Source organism: Oryzias melastigma, linkage group LG20 (assembly GCF_002922805.2).
Source record: "Oryzias melastigma strain HK-1 linkage group LG20, ASM292280v2, whole genome shotgun sequence".
Taxonomy (NCBI): Eukaryota; Metazoa; Chordata; class Actinopteri; order Beloniformes; family Adrianichthyidae; genus Oryzias; species Oryzias melastigma.
Genome location: NC_050531.1, coordinates 16,359,336 through 16,381,220, shown reverse-complemented (window position 1 = coordinate 16,381,220; position 21,885 = coordinate 16,359,336). Strand labels below are relative to the sequence as shown.

Below are 21,885 nucleotides of genomic sequence, written 5' to 3'. Positions count from 1 at the left end.
TAATTGCTAGTGACAGTAAAGCAGAAGAAGAAGCACCAATTGCTGCTGTGACCTATACTTCAGAGGGTTTTATAGTCCCAAAAATACAGTATTTTTTAAGCTTCTTTCTTCTAAATCTTTTTTATCATCTTTGTTTATCTATTTATTTATTGCTACCAAATACTATTCATTGTGTGCACAGAGTAAATCTTGATCTTAATTAGGCAATTAAATTCCACCCAAACACAGCCAGCCATTATCTGTGTTCCTGGCTCTCCTCAGCAGCGTGGTGCCATCTCTTGGCAGCTGATTTAAAGTTGTAAAGCAGACCTGAACATGGAGTGGCTGAGCAGCACAGTGGTCCCTCCCCTCCTACAGGGCTTGCGTGAGTAGAGAAAACTCTGGTTATGTGTGTGTGTGTGTGTGTAATGGGTTTAGGCTGGCTTGCTGCCACCTCCTTTGCCTGGTCCCGCCCCTTCCCTCGGAGCTCTTCTTCTGTGGGTGTGCATGTCTCTCGTTCTCTCCGCCGGCACAGGAAATCCACAGCAGAGAGACCAATACCAACACACAGAAAGAGAGAGAGGAGCTGGACGATCAAAGGCTGGTTGTCACGCGAGCGAGCCGTCTGTCAATCTCCCCCCCCTTTCCTCCTGACAGGCTGATGGCGAGCAGCCAAGGCCTTGCGTGCAAGCCGCCGAGCCACATTAACCCATTAAGAATTTCATAATAGCAACAGCTGTTAAATATTGATGACTGCTGGCAGGCGCTCAATGGAGTTCTGCAGAAAAGGTTAAGCTTGCACTGTAATGTTAGTTAATACTTCGTTATGCCACAGATTAAATGTCCGGATCTCCATCCAGACCACTTTGACTTTTGTTTTTCCTAAGATTTACAGTAAAAAGTTTTTTTTATTTATAATTTTCTCAAGTCAAACGGGTTCAGACGTTTCCACTACACTCACATCGCTTATGTTTTTGTTCATTCCAATCTTTTTCCATATTGTTTTGGATGACAATATTTTCATTTTTCCATGATTACACGTCAAAAGTCTAAACGCTTTGTTGACAAAACAACATTCACGTAAAGTACTTTTGTGGGAGGGATTGCTGGAATTACAAATATTCATCTTTCAGAGAAGATTATACCGTGAGTGAGTGATGTTTGAGGGTGGTGGGAGGGAGTGTGTGTGCAAGGGGAAGCCTAATCTCTGAAGCAGCAGAAAATTTGATTCCTGAACAGAACATAAACAAATGCCCTGGTTGCACATTTACATACAGGGGTGAAAGGGAAGTGATATTTTCACAAAGCAAACAGGATCTTAAGAGACGAAGATCAAGATCCAAGCTCAATTGTTTCCACTTTTCTGTTTTAGTTGGCAAGCAGACGTCGACACACACCAGGCCTCAGGCAAAACAGACTTGAATGGCAGCTTTTCTACTGGGCTGCTACTGTATGTGGCTTTACTGCAACGTAAAACTGGCGCCGGGCAGTCCTCTTGGTAAACAATTACTGGTGTTATAACCTGGAGGCGATCCACTTGCTTCTATAAATAGCTTCTATGACTGATTGTGGCATGAACGTGTAAAGCTACGTTCACACCGACATCGGCAACACGCGCTCAAGAAAAGCGCGTTTTGGGCTTTCATGCTCAAGACTCTTGCGTTCACAGGTCGTTACACACGTTTTAAGTCCGTTTTTGGGAAAACTAACATCGATTGAACGCAAGTTGAAAGTTAAAACCAGGTTGGATTTGGTAGTGACATATGGTTAGCGTCCTTTGTAAATCATGGTACCAACCATTTGAAAGCTGATCATAAAGGAGATAATAATAACTGCAGTTTGTGCCAGAACTGAATTATATGACACCAAGTCTTTTATTTAACGGAATAGACCTATGAAAGAAAATGTCCATAGCAGATTTTGCGAAATTTGCCTCTTCAAATTGTAGGTACATGCGCTAGTATTAGGTAGCGACAGTACCATGTAACCACAATACGCTTAAAGTGCATTCAAGAACCATTGACTGTATATAGAGATCTGGACTGAGTAAGTATGATGTCAGCTATAGAAAGTGTCATACTTCCGGTTCAGTCAATCAATTCAGTCACCATTTTTCCACGATACGGACGTCGCCATGTTGGAGCTATTTGACAGTGATTGGTTTGAGTCGTCTCTATGGCAACTACTGTCGCCAATCAGGAGTAAGCTTGTTCGAAGGCCACACCCCTTCTACTGATAGAGAATCTATCAATCAAATGTTTGAGGTGGGGGCTAGTGGGCGTCACATGCTTTTACTGACGCGTCTAATTGGTCAGTTTATAAATCAAAAGACTTCAGATTAAAAAAAAAAAATAGGATCAGCAAGAAGGGGACAAATATATTGACTGAGTAATAGCTTTTTAATTCTCAATAGAAGTCAATGGGGGTTTTGGCTTGTTGGAGCTAGCAGGTACTTCCTGTTTGGAGGGGGAGGGATCGCACATTCCAGATCTCATATACAGTCAATGTCAAGAACCTGCGCTCAGCGTGCTCTTGAACGCAGTATAATGTGAGCATAATGTTTGTCTGTTCGGCAAAAGTGCTTTTCTGATGGAGCCACCAAAAGAGCTAAATACAAGTTGCGCCAGCCGTAATGCTGTCTAAACACTCTTTAATTTGCCCTGTCAAGCTTCGGGGAAAATGAACCACAACTTAAGCCAAATGTGGTGCAATACTTACACAGACAATTAACAAAAAATAACAAAATGCAAACAGCTGGAGGCTCTCCTCTCAGACTCACAGGTTGCATCCGAGCTGTGTTGCGTGAGATGAGCCTGTTATGTGGGAACATTTTTTTTTCACATTTGACTGAACTCAAATGAGTGTCTGGTAAGTGAAGAATGAATGAGAAGCTCCAGTTTTCCTGTCTTTGCCGGGGATGTGACGCTCCCACCAGCCACAACCTTGACCTTGAACCCTTGGCCTACTTGTGGGGGTTAGACTCCGGATACTAAGTCTGTCATGAGTCACCAAGTTATTCCAGAAGGGACTGTGTTTGGAGGGGAAATGAGACAGTGAAAGAGTATTACAACTTGAACTGAAAAGTCCATAGACGATGACTGTCGAGCTTAAGAAAAAGAATCCTATTTGTCCGGACTTCTTTTTGGATGGATCAGAATGGGGCAGAGCAGGGAGCTTGTGGTTTGTAGATTTTAACACCTACGTCACTGCTACAGGCATTTCTCCATTTCCAATGAAAATATATTTCGATTCTTAGAAATATTCCACAAGAACATGCTAAAAAAAACAACACAATTTTCATCGAAGTGGATCTTGAAAGACTTCCAGAAAGTACCACTTCTTCTCAAATGCAACCCTGTCTGGATGGCATGCATGGCGGAGAACACAACATCCACAAGACCCTCATTATTGCTGTAAGTGATGCTTGCGTGTCTGGATTTGTTTGCTTGGTGCCTCTAAAAATAGCTTTTCCTTGAATTCTTGTTTTGTTGAGGATGTCTGTGGCCCTTTGCTCTCTCAAGGAGCTGGTGGTTAATAAAACTTTGCGTTTAGGAACTCCACCTGGCCACAATGAAGAACAGGCTTTTTAGTCCCAAAGGGAATCTGCGTGAAGCTGGAATCCCTGTTTTTTCTTTTACTGCACAATACATGTGCTGCTGTTTATAGTAGTTTTTTTTAATCTCTTAAGCATATTTGTAATCTCAAATATTCATGATAAATTAAGGAAAATGCGAAGAAAAATGCTAAAAAAGTAGAGTAACACCTCTGATGTAAACAGCATGGATTAGCACAACAGATGCAGACTTTCAGGTGAAAAAAATAAATAAAGTTTAAAAACGTATTTATAATTTTTTTCTTTAAATCCACAAAGCAAAGAGTAACTGGTAAAAAGATTGCAGTGCAGTTTCGGCCCATTGAAGCAAATAATAATGGGCAGATGGTCGCTCGAGCTGAATTTACACGGGATGGAAACTATGCTAATGCTGCTCCTGCACGCGATGCTAAACGAGTGCTAACCACTACAAGAGGCAGAAAGGAGAATTTATGACTTCATCGAATTGTGCTGATTCTTTCAAGTTGGCCCGAAAGAGGCAGAGTTTAAAGAAAAAAAGAGCTTTTTTTCATTTGATGTAAAAAAGCATCAATTCAGTTTAGTTGAAGCAGAATGAGAATGCAAAACGTTAGCATTGCTAATAGTTATCAATCAGTATAAAAAAACAGTTACTGCTTCTTACTATCAACAAAAACACTTTTCTCATAAATATAAAAAAAACTTCTTAGTTTCAAATGTGTTTCATTTTCACATTGATTATACATTTTTCTAATTTCCCTTTTCTGAGATGAAGATAAGAGTTATCTTATCTTTAGCGGAGCAATCTAACACTAGCAAACAAAAAATGCAGATTTAGAAACACCAATGGTGTATTCTGAAGTCGGGAGATGGAGTGATAGCTGTGATGCTATCATGCTTTATGTACAAAACCTCATGTCAGTCAGCAGTTGAGGGGTGTTTCTAAGCGGTATCACTTTGGCTTCTGTACAGTATTTTGGTGTTTCTGAGGGTCTCTCTATAACTTTAGTACTTACTCTGGTGAATGTGGAATTTTTCTAATGATGAGGGTAGAAAATTCAGCTCAAAATAGCATTTCTGTGTATTTCATTATTCAATTCGCTGTGAATCAGGAACAGACAAAAAAAAATGCAGTTTGAAAAAAAAAGTATTGTCCGAGCTGCCATTTTAAAGCTATTCGGCTTGATAGCTCAGATAATCCTAGCTCAGGTGATGTAAAGGTGCATTCACACTGAAAACGATTCACGTGCCAAATTCGAGTGGCCCGCCCCTCTTTCACTAACAACAAATTTGATGTCCGCTGCTTAAATTACGCTGCTGCCAGACCGCCGAGATCATGTCAGTTTGCATCTGCACCATTGACTTAACATTGAATCGCGTTTTGTGTAAATGCGCCTTAAGGTTGGGGGTGTGAGGGGCGTATAAACAAAGGGATGATGGGAAATAAGGGCAAACTTACTCTTTGCCAACAGCATTGGCCACAACTCAGACAAATTTCGAATGAACTGGTGCTAGAAACTATGTTCAAGAAACAACACAAGTTTTTTAATCTTGCACAAAAACGTCATAAACATAATCAAAAGACCACAGAGAACACTTTTAAAAGATGACTTTTCTAGGTTTGTTTAAAGCTTTAAAGTAGAAAAATACTTCCCTTTCAAGGAGAAATAAAGATTGATTTCAATTAACCACCAACTTAGCTAGACTTAAGCAAATAATCTAATTGGTTTGATATAAATAGTCATAGCGTACAAAGTCAGTTAACAGAAAAGTCGAAGTTTTAGCAACAATTGAGAGATTTTGTAAATTCTTAAAAGCAGACATTTCTGCAGTCTATGTATTATCATACTCAGCTAAATTTGACTTAAAGTGGTTTCGTCTGTCAGCTCTACTTAGCAGAAGTGGCTTGCCTTTCACACCAGCAATGTCTCACCGACATTTTTAGGGGTAATGAGCTCTTTTAAGCAAATGTCAACACATAAGTGAGATGATTATCTGTAACCCCAACACCTCATCAGCATGTGGCACGAACCTGTCAGTCAGACAGACACTGCATGCTCATTTTTATAAACTAAAACCGCTTCTTTGATCTTAAACGTCCGTTTTTATGCAAAAAAAGGGACTAAAATCACAAACTGTTATAGCAGCTAAAAGATCTCCCCAACTGAAATACACAAAAAAATTATTTAATAGTTTAATTGACTTTGCAATTATATAAATATTCTGTTTGACATATTGACTCTATTCTAGTACTACATCTCCATCTGTGCATGTCAACACCACCTTTGAGTGACTCTTCTCCCAACGCTATACTTGTTCCCTCTGATCACTTCATTTGGCACAGGGAGGAAGGCCGCTTTCGCCCGGCGGGCAACACGTGTGCTCGTCAGAGTCATGTGTGATATATATGCAATGTGTGCGTGTGCCTGACCGCAGACCATAAGGGGTCAGAGGGCTCGGTAGAGAACGACGGTGGGATCACGCGAGCTTGCTAAAAGAGGCAAAGTGAGGAGAGATGCCAGATGCCACTCGGTCGCCACTCCAATTTCTGGCATCTGGTGTTAGCGTGATGCTCCGAGTGTATATGTGCATGTGGACGTTATATTTAATTCCCAACCAACTAAAGAGATTTTTACTTAGGGTAAACAAACACATACAATCGTCTGACCTCTTTACACAAGCTGCCGCTCTGAATCGGAAGATTATTTTTCTCACTTCATGTGCAAAGCTGCCAAGTGCATTTAGCAAAACTGCCTCTAGAGGAAACATGGAGAGGTGAAGAGATCAGAGAAAAGAAGTTAGACGGGCTCAGCAAATCAACCCTACTTTGATCCTTAAATTTAATCAAAGTGAGGAGTCTTTTGTCTCCCAAATGTATAAAGAATAATTTCAGGCTGGTATTGCAAGCTATGCACAGTTAGGGTTTTAGTGTTTTATTATTCATAATTAGGGGCTTATCCCTGACTACACAAGCATTGTTGCAGACTATTGACAGTAATGCTGCTACATTTTTTTGAGAGTTTTGGAGAAAGCAAAACTTAAAGACCCACTCTTCTGATCTGTTTTAACATCATTCCCAGTTATCTTTCAATCACGATTATGTCGTTGTTAGCCAAAATCTAGACATCTGTGTCACTTTCTAGGACATAGTTTCTGCAGAGCGACAGGAATATAAATTTCACTCTGAGTTGTGGGCAGGACTGTTGGCGCAGAGCAACCCTTCCCACACTGTCTACACAATCTCCCGCTAGCTTACAGCCCCTCACATTTCCAACCTAACATCACCAGCGCAACAAAAATGGCGATCAATATTGGAGCTATCCAAATGTACAGTTTTGAGTCAGATACCAGCACAGATGATGATAATAAAGACGTACATGGATGTATTTGTCTACAAGTGGATGCATCAGAATGGAGCAGGGGGCTTGTGGCCCCGCCCATTGTATTTTCTACGTCACAAATACATAATCTTTAATCCTGATACACAATGAAATGCTTAAAAAATACTCAGAAATGCAATTCTAAATATAATTTTCTTTATATGTATAACCTTTATCATAAGAAAAATGGCAGAAAAACATTTTAAAAACTCAATTTTTGTACTGGACCTTCGATGATACCTTTATTATACAGATAAATGTCCATGGCCTCTTAAGTGACACTGGCAGAAAAAAATCCAATCTGAAGGCAGTGGGAAGTCATATTTGGATGGAGTAACACCTAAGGCATCGTTGGTGAAGTTTAAACACAAAATCTCGCCCCGCTTTTCTTTTTCAGAATCTGCTGGAATGACATTTATCGTGTTAACGGTTGAAAAGTCACAGTAAATCAAAGAACATAAACACTGGAGCTCCTGTGTTAAAGGGTTAAATTGGCCGTCCATTGACCCAAAAGCTGTTACAGAGTTCCACTGATTTACACTCACAGTCTCTGACTATAACTTAATTTAAAACAGTATAGAACTATAAGCTACACAGATCTCACTGCGTCACATTTTCAAAATGAAGATGAAGCAAATATTAGTAAACTTTAATGGATACGTTCCAAGACACGAATGGTTTTTGCCTTTTGATCTGACAACAATTCAACTGTACGTCACAAATCCCATCTTCCATACATGCAGGATTAAGGTCTCAACAATGACCGTCCTAAATAAAACATTCATCCTCCGGTTCTTTTGTCTGCTAGCCGCAGAGAGCTCACCTCTAAAAACAGAACAGTGGAGGGTCAAAGTGTTGCTAAAGAGCAGAGAAAACAATGGCTTCATTCACACTACGGCGAAGGCGCGACCGGTCTTTTGCCTCGACTCTCCTGATGTCAGTTCACACAGCCTCTCAATGGAGGATGAATGCCGTCTGTGTGCATGCTCATGCTGGGTTACGACATTTTGGAAGGAGTGTAACCACTGAGACCCCACAGGGTCATAGCATGTAGGATTTTAGTGAAAAATTGTAAAAAATTAACGGAAAAAGAAGCTGTAAGTATGTTTATATTTGTGGGACACAAACTTACTATCCAAGAGGTCAAACAGATTGCGTTGTCGTGTCATCCGTGCTACAAACACTCCAATTACTACAAGCAGTCTGAGTACGGACAACACCGAACGCCATTTAAACTCAATAGTCCATAATTTAGCCAAAAAACACAAGTGAATAACCCCAAAAGGTCAGTTTGGACTTGTTTTATGTCCATTTGCTGCACTGCGAAACAATATTCTCCATAAAGCCAGTATTTTTATTAACTTTTTTTACCTCAGAAGTAAATATAAATACCAAAAAAGAAACATTACTCCCAGAAACTTGTTTATTTTTGGTAAAAACCTTCTCCTGAAAATCTTATTAACTTCTTGACATCATGCATAAATATGCATCTCACCAATTTTCAAAATTAAATTAATTAAGCATCTACATGAATGCCAAAACACAATTTAGCTTTTTTTATAGCTGGAAACATATTTAGGTGTCAAGGGGTTAATTACATTTGAACATGCTATATTTTACTTACTTGCTCAGCCTCTTCAGGCGTAGTGAAAGTAACTAAAGTGAAACAAGCTTTTGTATTAAAAGAGAACATTTAAGATATTTTTGCAGGAGGTTTTAGAACGTCGATAAATGGTATAAATCTGTGCTCATTTCTGACAGAGAGTGGATTAAGGATTATTAATCTATGAAATATTTATAATACTAATAATCCCAACAATATTTATGACCCTGAGGCAAGATTGCAGACCACCACACCAATGTGCAGCTTCTGACATTAGTTATATCACTAACTGATATTAACCATAAGAAAAAAAAAAAAATTATAATGAAATTTGAAATTATGCTTTTGCAATCCTAGTTTTTCTGTAATCTGCGAAAAAGAACACAATAATGAAAATGAGTAGAATGTGGCTGGTTAATCAGATCAATGTCAACTGCAGGTAAAATCACATTTCTATTGGATTTGTTCAGATTTAAGTTAGTTATAAGGACATCTACCAGATGAAATCATGACATTTGAGTTCAGTGTGGATGTTGGAATAAAGAGTCCTAAGGTGACCTTAAAAAGTGTGATATATTTAGTTAAAATCTAAAATGAAACCAACACCATCCAAATGTGGAAATTAGGAAGGGCTGAAAGTTTTAAGTGGAATTCCTTTAAAACTTTTATGATAAACATCAAGAGCTAATGTGCGGCACGCTTCTCTAACAACCACTTCAATTATCGCCTGTGCACTAATGAACCTCAGATTGCACTCTGTGTCAGTAAACCACCATTTATGCTTAGCAGACTATTAACTTTCACTTTGGCTCCGTTGGCACCCCACAGCGAAATGTTTTGGCAGCAAGACTTGCTCATGGCCATGACATATTTAGCTTTTTTTCCAAGAGTTGAGAGATATTGCTTCACCTATTTGAGTTTTAAAGTCCTCAAAACTTAAAGTGGGAAGCTAAAATTGAGGGGAAAGATAAAAATTGCCTAAAAAAATAGTTTTCTAGTGTTATTTGGGTTTTGACGGCAGAGTATTAGGGCCAACATAGAGAATAAATACATTTACAAAAAAAAAGTCATAGGATTATGAGAAAAGAGTTGTAATTTACGACTGTAAAGTTGAACATTTTTAGGGGAAAAATTGTAAATTTATGAGAAAAAAGCCATAATTTTACAAGAAAAAAAAGTCATGCTTTTTTGAAAAGAAAGTTGATTGTGTAAACCTCCATCATAAAATATGACTCTTACTCATAATTCTACGAGTTTATTCTAATAAAATTCCAACTTAAAACGTAAAATTGCGTCTTTTTAAAATAATTTTACAACTTTTTCTCATAAAATTAGAACTTTTTTTCATAATTTTATAACTTTACGACCATAATATAAATTGTTTGCTCATAACGACGCTATACTTGTAAAATTCCAACTTTTAATTTTACATATTTATTGCAATATTACAATTTTTTCTAATGATTTAAAAGCTTTATTCTGGTATTTTTTTTACTTCTTTCTCATAGTAACTTTATTGTAGTAAAATTATACAGTTTTTCTCATAATTTTACAACTTTTTTCATGTTCATTTTTGACTTTTTTCTCTTAATGACTTTATCATAGTAAAATTATGTTTTCTCATAATTTTACAATTTTTTTCAACAATATTTGAAATGTTTCTCACAAAAAAAATAATTCCTGTAAAATTATTAATTTTGTCTCATGATAACTTTATTATCATAAAATTACAACTTTTTTATTATAATTTTATGACTTCTTTCTAGTAAAATTATGATTTGTTTCTCACGATTTTACGATTTGATTCTAGTATTTTTTTAAACTTATTTCTAAAAACTTTATTCTAATCAAAATTACAACATTTTCTAACAATTTCACAACTTTTTTTTCGTTCATTTTTTTTATTATTTCTCCTAAAGACTTGCAAAATTATGATTTTTTTCTCATAATTTTACCACTTTGTTCTTGTTATTTTTTTATGGTGGCCCTAAAACTTCATCATTGCTTTTCATTCAAGGAGACCTAAAAAGTTACTCAATTTTTTTAAATTATTATTTCAAACTAGTTCTGCTTTAAACTAAGAAGTCCTTTTGGTGAAACAGTATTTGAGACTAATGACTCTGAAAAATGCAAAAACGTGGTTAACTGACGGAAAGCTTTACTGCCCACTTCTCCAAATGAATTGCTTCAACCATGACTAGTCAAATGAAACCATCTGAGGAAATATTTACCCTCTTTTTTTAATACCTTACCCTATTACTTTCTCTTAAATTTAAGTTGTCAGAGAAAAATCAAACAAGAGTTTTAAAATGAGATGCATGTGAGGAGCACATGTCTCCACAGCAGGTCAGTGCGGCGAGCACCATCCTGCAAGCCAGGCTTGACTCTTCAGCTGGAGTCTGATTTATGAGCAGGACGGCAGAAATTCCTGTGCAATAGCTTCAGGATGTTTCCACAGTAAGAGCAGCATCTCTGATTGAGGAAGTATCAGCTGTTTTAAAAGCCCAGTTCACCAGGAACAGCAAACAGAACCGGGACACTTTGAAGAATCGTCCTTTTCTTTGGATTTGCCGTCACACTGTATGGATTCAATTTCTTTAAACGGGCATTAAGCTAATGTGTCTGTTGACACATGCACAATTTGATTTCACACAAGTGGATTAGAAACATTTTGGAGCAGCCTCCGCTCGTGCAACCTGCAGAGCGGATTTGAACCTCGATCCAGTTTCAGCGTTTCATTCTCACACGCGTACAAACAAACCCAGCAGATACCCACATCCTCCTCACCCAACAACAGCGCTGCAACTGTGTCTCATGTGACAGTGGAGGGGGGAGGTGGAGTTGCCGAGCGAGAGGGAGTGGCGGGGAAATAGCGTGCGAAGACCTAATGCAATGCTTCAATCCCAGATGGGTCACATCAGCAGCCCACAATCAACAAATTCTGGTCGTGCCAAGTTTGTGCGCCTTACAGTCGAGCAGGACAGGACAGAAAAACGAAGAGCAACAGGTTATAAGTACTTATTACACAAGTCAGAGGCGTCAAATGAGTCAATTTCCGCAATGACACCTGAATTACTGTTAAAAAGTGCAGACGGACAGCTCATTACAATACTTTCTTTGTAGATGTTTACACAAATCTGATGATATCTGTGTCTCTAGAGAGTGACATTTTTAAGATAACACTTTTACCCCCTAATGCCGCCTTATCGGTGACAGATCGTAAACATGCACGCCTGCTTTTACACAAACAACGATCGTCCGGAGATGTCGGCACACTGAGACGGCGCTTCGGCCTCTCAAGATGGTGCATGTGGTCTGGTTAGTCACTCTTTGTTTCCTCGGTGGACTCTCATCCCGAAATAGCCAGCAATGATCTGTCTATTCAGGGAAAACTGTACTCCACGCTGTGCAGACGAGACTTCAAGGTCTGCTTTCATGGATGTACTCTATGACATCGGTCCGCAACCTTCTTCAGGCCATGGACTGGCCTGAGGTATACTTCTGATTTGTTTTTAGCTTCCAGTTTCTTTCAGCTTTTGAAGTTTATCTGTAAAATATCTGCAGCTGCTTTGAACTTTATTTGTTCCTTAAATTATCTGTAGCAACCGTTAAAAGTGGAGGTTTCTGCCTCATCCATCTTTCAAGGTACAACGCATAAATACAAAAAAATAAAAATAGCATAATGAAAAAAAAAAATAAAAAGTCGCTAAAATATATTTTCTAAATATATTAATAAACATGGATCCTCAGTTTTACCAACTTTATAAGCAGCATCATACTTACACTATATTATGTATCATTATCGCTATAAATCCATATTTGTCTGTTAAATGCAGATTTCTTTTATTTTGAAATCTCTCCTTCTGTTTCCTGTCAAAGGAAACTTTCCAAATAGCATTTGGTTTACTATGCTAGCCTAGTGATTTCAGGTTAGAGGTTGGCGTGATCAAACGACTTGCGTCAGGAATGAGTCGGATATGACAAATTACCACATTATTTTTTTAAATCACATTATTCTCATTTTTAATCTATAACTATAATCTATTATGTAAAGAATAATTCCAGAAAACATGTCCATTATCATAAATTAAAGGACGAAGCCTATAGTCCATTCCGTTTCTGATAATGCACACCTCAGAGAGCATTATCCCGCTTATACCACGATCAATTACAAAAAAATAATTATTAGTACTTTAATTTAGTTATTTTTTAATTGTTTTTCACAAAACTGGACTGTTTGATACCTAGTGAAACGCATTGATCTTTTACTGCGCCTCAATGTGACAAATTTAAATGAAAATATATCAAAATGAAGTTTCTCAAAAAAATAAAGATATATTGATTAATTAAAGGTCATGGTTAAAATGTTTCCCATGATAGCACTTTATACCACTTTATATTGTTTTACAATATATGAAAGTTGGTGTTTTAAGTGATGCAGAACCTCAATGACTAATATTTGCAAAAATATCCATATATTGTTTAAAAAAAGAAGAAAAAAAATATACTTTTAAGTGGCTTTTAAGAAAGAATCTCTAGACTGGAAGCCAAATGCTGCCTAAAAAGGGTGTTAAAGCTGTGTTTCCGATTATACTAGCAAATGGGAAAAAGAAAAAAAAAACAGAATTATTTTATTGGGCCAAAAACGATAGATATAAAGGAAACAGTTAAGACAGCTCAGAGTGGGAACTGTCATTAAAAAGAACAAAGACTGAACGCCTTTTCCCCCCGTCGGACAGTAAAACATGAACAAGTATGTGTTGGGAGGAAGGAGTAAGCCTCCCCAGCTTTAGCTGTGAAGGAGAATCGGAGAGAATTCCAGATGTTTCTCAAACATGCTTTAGATTTCACTGTGATGTTTAGTGGATCCTGCAGACCTGGGATTTTGTTCTAAACCCAGAGCGGTCTGGCACGCTGTTTTGTTTTTTTCTAACCACATGTTAGCATATCAGTGATAGATTTAGCTTTAATTACACAATTTTATTAAAGAATGAACACAACACCCAGACAACAGTTTAGTTTAAATTTCTTCCAACACGTTTGTCCACAGCTGCCAAAGCTGATTTGGAAGATCTGCATCTGCAATTTGCGTACATGATGGAAAAGTGCAGCTACAAGTGTTTTGAGCTACTTTCATGTACTTTTTTATAGATACAGTAAAAAATGTCAGTTTACAAAATACTTTTTGCATTTCTTTGGTTAAAAGAACTCCTTTCTCAACGTATTAACTGTTACTTTTATCATCATAGTGCTAGGAAATGTCACTGAGAAATTAGCCTATTTTGCAACAAAAAAGTAACTACATGATTTGCAGTTAATTTTTGTTAAAAATGTAGATTTAACAGAAAAAAAAAGGAAATTTTCGTTAAGTAACCTAAGACACCAATGAACCTATAAAGCATGTTTTGAACAGTGGAAGGAAACTGGAATCCCCGGAGAAGACCCATGATTGTACAAAATCCACACAGAAAAGATCCACACAGGATTTAAATCAGGACCTTCTCACTATGAGGGAAGAGTGCTAACCACTACACCACTGTACAGCCCTTCAACAATAAAAATGTTATAAAATACAAAATTACAAAGGCTTAGAAATACATATACATGTTTTCAACCCAATCTTGGAAACTTCAAAAATCAATTTAGAAAGTCTGTAACCCCTGAGAGTCAGATAGTGACTCCCAACTTACAATTAATTCATGCTTTGTGAAAATACCTAAATAACAATTTCCAAAAGAAATAAGATCAAATCAGATTTTCTCACTCTTAGCGCTAAACCATTTGAATATAGCTGATAGATGAATTTATGAGACCCCTATTTCTTTAACTTTCCTTAAAAACTCATTGTTTATAACATGGTTCATCTTTTCTTCCCTGTAGTTCATCAACATTCCACTAGGGGCAGTAGAAGAGCTTTTAATGCTCATTTCAAAATGGCTGCCTCCATGAACTCTCAATAACACTTTTGGTGGGAAAACATTTTTCCAACTGTCAAGACTTAATGGTGAGAATAACTTATTTATTGTTATAATTTTTTTTTAATGACTACTTGTTGTATTGAAACAATGCAAAATTAGTTGATAGTTATTTCTTTGTAATGACTTTAAACCATGTTAAAAATATGTACTCTCATGTCAATATTTTAAATTAACACTGTTTTAAGAAAAAAAAACAATAACACAGCGTCTCAAAACGGATACGATCTAGATCTCATAAGATAGGTTATTGCAACATTTTTAAATGGCTTAAAATACATCTTGATTCCAAAAAACTATATTACATTTTTTTGTCAAATCTTTGATGTGGGTGGAGTGGGTTTAGGGTGAACTGGGTTTCTTTCTCTTTTTTTTATTTATTAATTTATTGTCTGTTTCTGTTTTGACTGTCAAGTGCTTCAAGCTGCACACGTTCATGAAGTGTTTTTTTTTTATAAATAAAATTGATCTGATTTGATGTGGTGGACTTTACAGGGTTAAAATAAGATAAATCGCTGTAAGGGGTTAACAGATGTCTGCTCTTGTATTTTATCTCTTTGTTCAGTTTGTGTCATTGTTCTATTGGAACATAGATTACATTTGTAAGTATTCAAATTGAATCAGAAATTCAGTTTCTGTTCGTGACTAAACAAGGAGAAGTACAGACAGGAAGTAGCATAACTGATCAGATTAGAAAGAAATGATAAAGAATTCATCATTTTTGCATTACTATTTTATGCTATAAAAGTGTGCATTTTTTTTGTGCTTTGATTTAAAGTCATAAATTACAAAACAATGCTGATTCTGTAACTGTAAAACGGATTTCCGATGACAAAAGCAGCTGTAACAAAAGACCGGAATGACATCATCCAATGTGGAAACAGGAAAACAAGGACAATAATTAAAAGTAATCAACATTAAAGTCCCACTGCAATCAGCTTTTGATCCATTGTAAAAGCGTTCCCAGTGGTTTTTAAATAATGATTATGCCATTTTTAGCCAAACTCTAAGAATCTATTTTGCTTGGACATAATTTCTGCAGATAGGCAGTATGTCAATAGAAATTACCTTGAGTTGTAGGTGGGACAGAGCACCCCTGACCCCACTTCCCATCATCCATCTGTTTACATGCTCGTCTCCCCTCACACCCCCCATCTGAAATTACCAGTAAAAAAGAAAAAATGTAAATGTAAAATTTCCTCCTCTCAGAGAGTTAAGCACAAGTTATTTGGTTTAGGACACAATTTGTATATGACAAAGTTCACTAAAATCACTTCAAATAGTCAATATTTAGATATTTTAGACAATTTGGGTATACTTTATCAGTGCCCCAATGAAGAAATGAAGTATTTCAGGGTCTTTTATGTGGAATTTGATTTCTAGATTAAAATGGTGCAAAACAAACACTATATAGGCCAGGAATGTGATCTTATTTGATCTTTATTAGGCAACACTTGTAAAACTTTTAAGATGCATGTTGCACTGCTCTAAGTCTATTGGTTCAAATCCGAGTGTTTTGTGTTTTACCGACAATGTTTTCTAAATTTCCTCTGAAGCATTGGGATCAGTGACTATTTACATGCACACTGATATTTACATTCAAATGAGCCTGAATGGGGTCATATTCTGAGGAAAATACACAAAAAAGTATTGTTTATTCGGGGAATTAGAGCATGTAAACAACAAGTGTGCATTTGGAAAGAGCTTCTTTTTATGAACGATTTTCTTTACTCTTTATTAGTTGATAGATCTTGCTGGATACAAAACTTTAAAAGCCATAACTTTATCCAGATGATTTTTGATGATCTGGATGTGAATATTTACAAGCTTTAGATTAAAAACTATTTGTAAAAAAATTGTGATTTTTTTTCCTTAAAAAAAATTCAAAAGTTAAAAAATTACAAATTTAAACAACCAAAAAATGAAAGTTGTTTCCAGAAAATAGTTTATATACTTGTGTAAATATAACACATGTAAATACGTTATGCAGAGCTTTACGTTTCCAGGATTATCTGGAATCTGCCATGAGAATGAAGGCATGTGAACACCTATATGGAAGCAGGAGAAATGTAAATCCGCCTAACGTCTGCCAGTAAATCCTCAAAAATCCCAGGTATTGTGAGGTCTTTCAAGTTAAGTAAAGTCTTTGCACACACCTACATCTGATAAGAACTTAAGTAAAGCAAATAACGGAGGCTGTACACAATTAAGTGAAAGTTTTCAGCATGAAAAGGGTTAATGGATTTCAAGCATTTATTTCACCTGTCATCCCGATGAAGTCTGTGCCTGCTTCTGCCATGACCACATGAGAACTTGCTAAAACCACCCTCATCTGGATAAGATCAATCCGGCATTCTCCACATGGTGTGTGTCAGGAGGAAAATACAGGCTGCCTGTATTGCCTCTGCAGCAGTTTTGAGACTCAGAATCATACTTATCACATGTAAACAGGAGATGCAACATGAATGTCTTTACAGCAACATGCAGGACGGTGGATGAATGCAGGATGTTCCTGTAATTTTGTCATGGCCTGAAGACTAATGTGCTTTTGAAGTGAAAAATCAGGGTCGGCTGATGAAACTCATATGTTGAGGATGATCTGCTTACCGTGTGGGTGGTCAGTCTGTAACAGAGCGGAGCTCAAACAAGAAAAACCAGAGTGAACCCTGTCTGTGTGTGTGTTGTGGTTGACTTTTTGAGCATTAAAAAACAGCAACCTGATGCTCCAGCAGGGTTGGAGCTCCATTACTAAACTGTTTTCACTGAAACATTATCATTTTGAGCAGGAAAACAGATTTTGGCTTCCACTTTGAACACTGAAAAATGTATTTAATATACGGAATCTGCTGTTTTGAATGCGTTTTTATTCAGAAAAAAATAACTAGTTAGCTAAAATGGCTATCAACACTCTGCATTTGCAGTAAGTAAAGATGATTTATGATATATATAGGTCAACACAGATATTTGAACCTATCCAACTATTTAAAAAATAGCTAGCAAAACATTGTTTTTTCTGTAGCTGGAGCTGCCTTAGCATGACAATATTAACCTTTTAACACAGGAGCCTTAGCTCCAGTGTTGGGATACAATAACTCTTCAACAGTGACGCAATTAACACAATTCCAGCGGTTTTTGAAGCAGAGAAAAACAGCCTTGTGTTAATTAGCAACACTAGTGAAATATTTACACAATCAATCAGCTAATTCTGTCACTTTATCAGCGTAAAATGTTGCAAAGCCAACATACAAAGTTGTTTTTCTTCGTCTGAATCAGCTGTTATGATCGGTCAAAGAGCATGTGTTAGTCAAGTGTTGCCAGTGACATCTCCAGTGTTAGAGGGTTAATCCAGAGGAGGTACCAGCTACTGCTGGTATTTGCAGCTCTAGATGTGCAATGGCAGTCAAGATTTTTGTTCTATTTTGAGACATATTATTTTTTTTTCCTCCAATCTGATTTGTCCTGATATGAACGGAGCTGCAAATTTTGAATAAGAGTGCAATATTTATGAGAATGTCTTTAGCTGTTTGGGATTTATTTTGGATCAGGGTGACTTTAGCTCTGACAAAAAGAATCCCTCAGAAAGATTTAAATCTCCTTATGTTCCAAAGTGAATAAGAAACAATCTACCATATTTTCTGCGTTACAAGTCCCACCAAAAAAGATTAATTTTCTTAAAAAAATAAACCAACATTGCACCTTATTGTCCAGAGCACCTTATTGATTCATTCTGGTTGTACTTACTGATGTCAAAGCAATTTTGAGAGGTAAGATTGTAAAAATATCAGACTTGTTTTTTTACAAGTTGCAAAAAAAGTTGGGAGTTATTGTAAAAAAATAGACCATTCATTGATGTTGCGTCTTGTACTGTGAATGTTTTTATCCAATGTAAACAGTAATTTTATACACTTTATCAGACCTGCCAGACTATCAATGGTTCTTTCCTTTATGTTGAACATTTCTATAATAATATCTTTATTTCTCGATCATATCTGACTTTACAGGATTAGGAGTTTTATTTTAGGATAGATAGGCTAAAGCAGCTAAGAAAAGAGAGTAGTGATGTTACATACTGGACCTCAAACATACCTATTCATAAACCTTTAGATGTAACTCATTATATAAATGAAAATACAATACTAGCTGGTGCCAAAAATTAGACTTAACCCTCATTGTGTTCATTACATCCCCCAAAAAAGGCTGTTGTTTCACTATGCAAGCAGCTTAACGGTTCAACAGTCCATTTTCAACAGAGCAAAATAAATACAGCAAAGGAGAAAGAACAGATATAAGCAAGAGCCTCCACCCGGCTCGCTTTAGAAGGAAAGTGAGTGTACAGTACATAAGCAAAAGTTCGTGTGTGCAGCCTTGATGTATAAACTTGACACCAGCACAACATGTGATGCACACCACCTGTGCAAACAGCAGTACAAAGGCTTCCCTGTTTTCACGGCCTGGCCCTTTAATTAGACTTTAATTGAGCTGCAGCCCCCACATTTAGGACAGTTAGAGACCCTCATCCAGATGTGAAATGACTACAGAAAAAGGTTTTTTTTTTTTTGGATATTTACTGTTGAATTTTTTAATCTCTTTCGGCATTTGAGAGTTCCCAGTATTGAAAATTAGCATTTTATTTTTTAATAAAATAGGGCAGTTGGCCTGAAGGTGCATGTCAAAGGACTCAAACCAGCACTCAGCAACACCTCTGCACAAAATTCTCCATGATTTACAAACCACATCTGAGCAGTTATGCAAAGGCCAAACATGTGGCCAGCATGGAAAACAAACCGTGGCACGCAATGGGAACGAAGTCATATTATTCACTGTAAAGTCGAGCTTTCTTTCTTTTTTTTTATCCCTCCTTCTTTTTGTAACCCCAAAGGAGCATTTGTGCAGAAAACGGTCAGAATTTGAGTTTCTCCTGACACACTTTGAGATCTTAAATAGATCGTAAACGATCAGACAGCGAGAAGAAGAGAAATAACCAGAAATAAGATCTTAGACAAACAGATGTGATGATAGTACGGCGATGGCCAATCAGACTGGAATAATGCACTACAGCAGTCCACTGTTTGATAAGAAACATGTGACTGCTTCTTATAGGCAATCTGTTTAGTGCAATTTCCATAAATCACTTCCACATTCGAGTGGCTGGCAGCCAGACACCGGGCTGCTCTGCAGATACACTCCTCGCAGACAAAAGTATCCTTACCTAGAAACACTGTTTACACTGTTTTGGTGCAGATCAGCCTCGAGCATGACTAAATCTTCAAAAAGAGACATTGTGAATAAACAAGTCAAACAAAGTTCTGCAAGCTCAGGCACCAAGGAAAAATATTTGTTGGTATGGGATTACCATGTGGGAAAGTGAGTTTTATTAAACTTTGGCATTTGATATAGAAGATTTTACTTAAACTCATCGTTTTATGTTATATAAAATACTTTTTTTTTCATTCGAAATGTGGTTCATTTCAAGGAAAGCAGAACAAAAATATGGAAAAATTGCGGTTTACAGGAAATCCTCATTTGAGTCATATTTTTTATAACAAGATTTCTACAGAAAATCTGAAGTTAATGAGAAAGTGAAACATCACCCAGTAAATTACAGTTCAGAATCTGAAGTGAATTTATTTTTTCTATATGAGAAAAGCCAACAGTAGTAAATGAAATTAAAGCAGCATGTTTAGATCGTCTGATCTGAGTCTTTCTGCGTTTCTGATTGTGTGCATAAATAGACAGCATCCTGTTGAGGGGCGCAGGGAAACCATCCCATTGTGTGACGGTGTGTTGAAGCCTCTTTCCCACCTCCTGCCTCATCCGTGTTCAGTCTTTTAAATCGGGCATGGGGGGACAGGAAGTCGGTTTTTCTACTGAAATTGTCAAACTAGCACAACGTTGTAATGCTGGTCCATCGATGTGTGGAAAAAAAAGACAGAAAAAAATACCAATATTTAAATATCGACTGTTGCATTTTGGCTGTTTTTGGGTTAAAAAGATGATATTTGGCTAAAAGAACACAAAAACACATGAAAGAAGTGACCAATTTACTCCAAAATAAATTGATCTAAGCATCAAAATAACTGGTTAAATGATCATATGAATAAATGCAATGATCAATGGTTTTAAAAACGTAAAACTGCATATTAAAGGAGGCGCAAAAAACATTAAAAGTTGCTTCTAAAGGTCTGAAAAAGGCATTTGGCTAACCTCTAATGTAAATCTATTATAAATGAAACAATGTAAGCACATTTTTATAATAACAAGTAGCCTAAACACAAGAGATGATGCACCTAAAAAATAACCTATAAATCAGTACGTTATTTGAAAAATGCATCTAAATACATTTCAGGCATTTGTAAATATGTTAATGTAAATATTTCAGTAAAAAACCCACAGGGCAATAAAGAACCATGCAAATAAAGAATGATTGAAAAGGTGTTGATTGAAGCACAGCCTCCAATATGAATAAAGTCAAAATATAATGAATGTAATATACGAATAATGTGAATAAATTTAACAACACATTCTTGGGTCTTTCTTATATTTTTATTGGAAATAAAAAATATAAAAATGTGACATTTTATGTTCACTACAAGTAAAAGCAGAAGGGGGAACACCAGCCAGTTTCCTTACTTTTCAGTCCAGAACTCCTGGCATCACTGAGTTGTTTTATGTTTGACCTGGATAGGGCTGTTGGAACATGACATGAGTGATTTAGAATGACTAACTTAAAATGATATTAAGATCAGTTGACGTGTCCTGAAAAAGATCCAGATTTTAGCCTACACTGCCTTATGAAAGAAAAGCTAAAAAAATCAGTTTTATATATATTTTTGGGGGCTGGTTAAGTCAAAAATTCTAAGTAATGTGGGTTTATTATGGTCTTAAATTTAGATCACAATTTCTATTTAATATATAGCGTAGCATATTTTCAGGGCACTGGACATGACTTAAAAAAATTATAAATGCTTCCTTTAAATTAATATTTAGTGGCCAGAAACGTGAAATTTTGTGCACATACATTATTATTCCGCAATCTTACAGCATTTGTGCACACAAATTGATATTTCGAGGTCATATATTATTATTTTATTAGCATTTTGTGGCCACAAAGTCGCATTTTTGCAAGCAAAGTAGTCGGCAAATTAGTCATTTTTGGGCACAAATTACTATTTTTTGGGCATTAATTAGTATATTGGGGCCACAAAATACCATGTTGTGTACACAAAATACTAATTTGTTGAGACTAAATGCTTATTTGTGCACATAAAATACTTATTTGTGTGCATACAATCTGTATTAAAAAGAAGTGTCTAAAAATGACAAATATGTGGCCACAAAATAGTACTTTGTGTGCAAAAATGCTAATTTGTACCCATA

At 36.4% G+C, this 21,885-nt stretch overlaps 1 protein-coding gene across 2 annotated transcripts in view; it reads right to left on the bottom strand.

Moving 5' to 3' along the window:
* ahrra (aryl-hydrocarbon receptor repressor a) overlaps positions 1 to 21,885 on the bottom strand; it is a 75,618-nt gene that overhangs the window by 21,221 nt on the left and 32,512 nt on the right. The window contains exon 1 of one of the 2 annotated variants that reach the window (XM_036217415.1): positions 15,577 to 15,659. The exons of the other annotated variant lie outside the window; for it this stretch is intronic. Within the exon in view, the coding sequence (XP_036073308.1) occupies positions 15,577 to 15,628 (52 nt within the window). The 5' untranslated portion in view covers positions 15,629 to 15,659. Of the gene's footprint in view, positions 1 to 15,576; positions 15,660 to 21,885 lie in introns of those variants that run through there. 2 annotated transcript variants of the gene reach the window in all.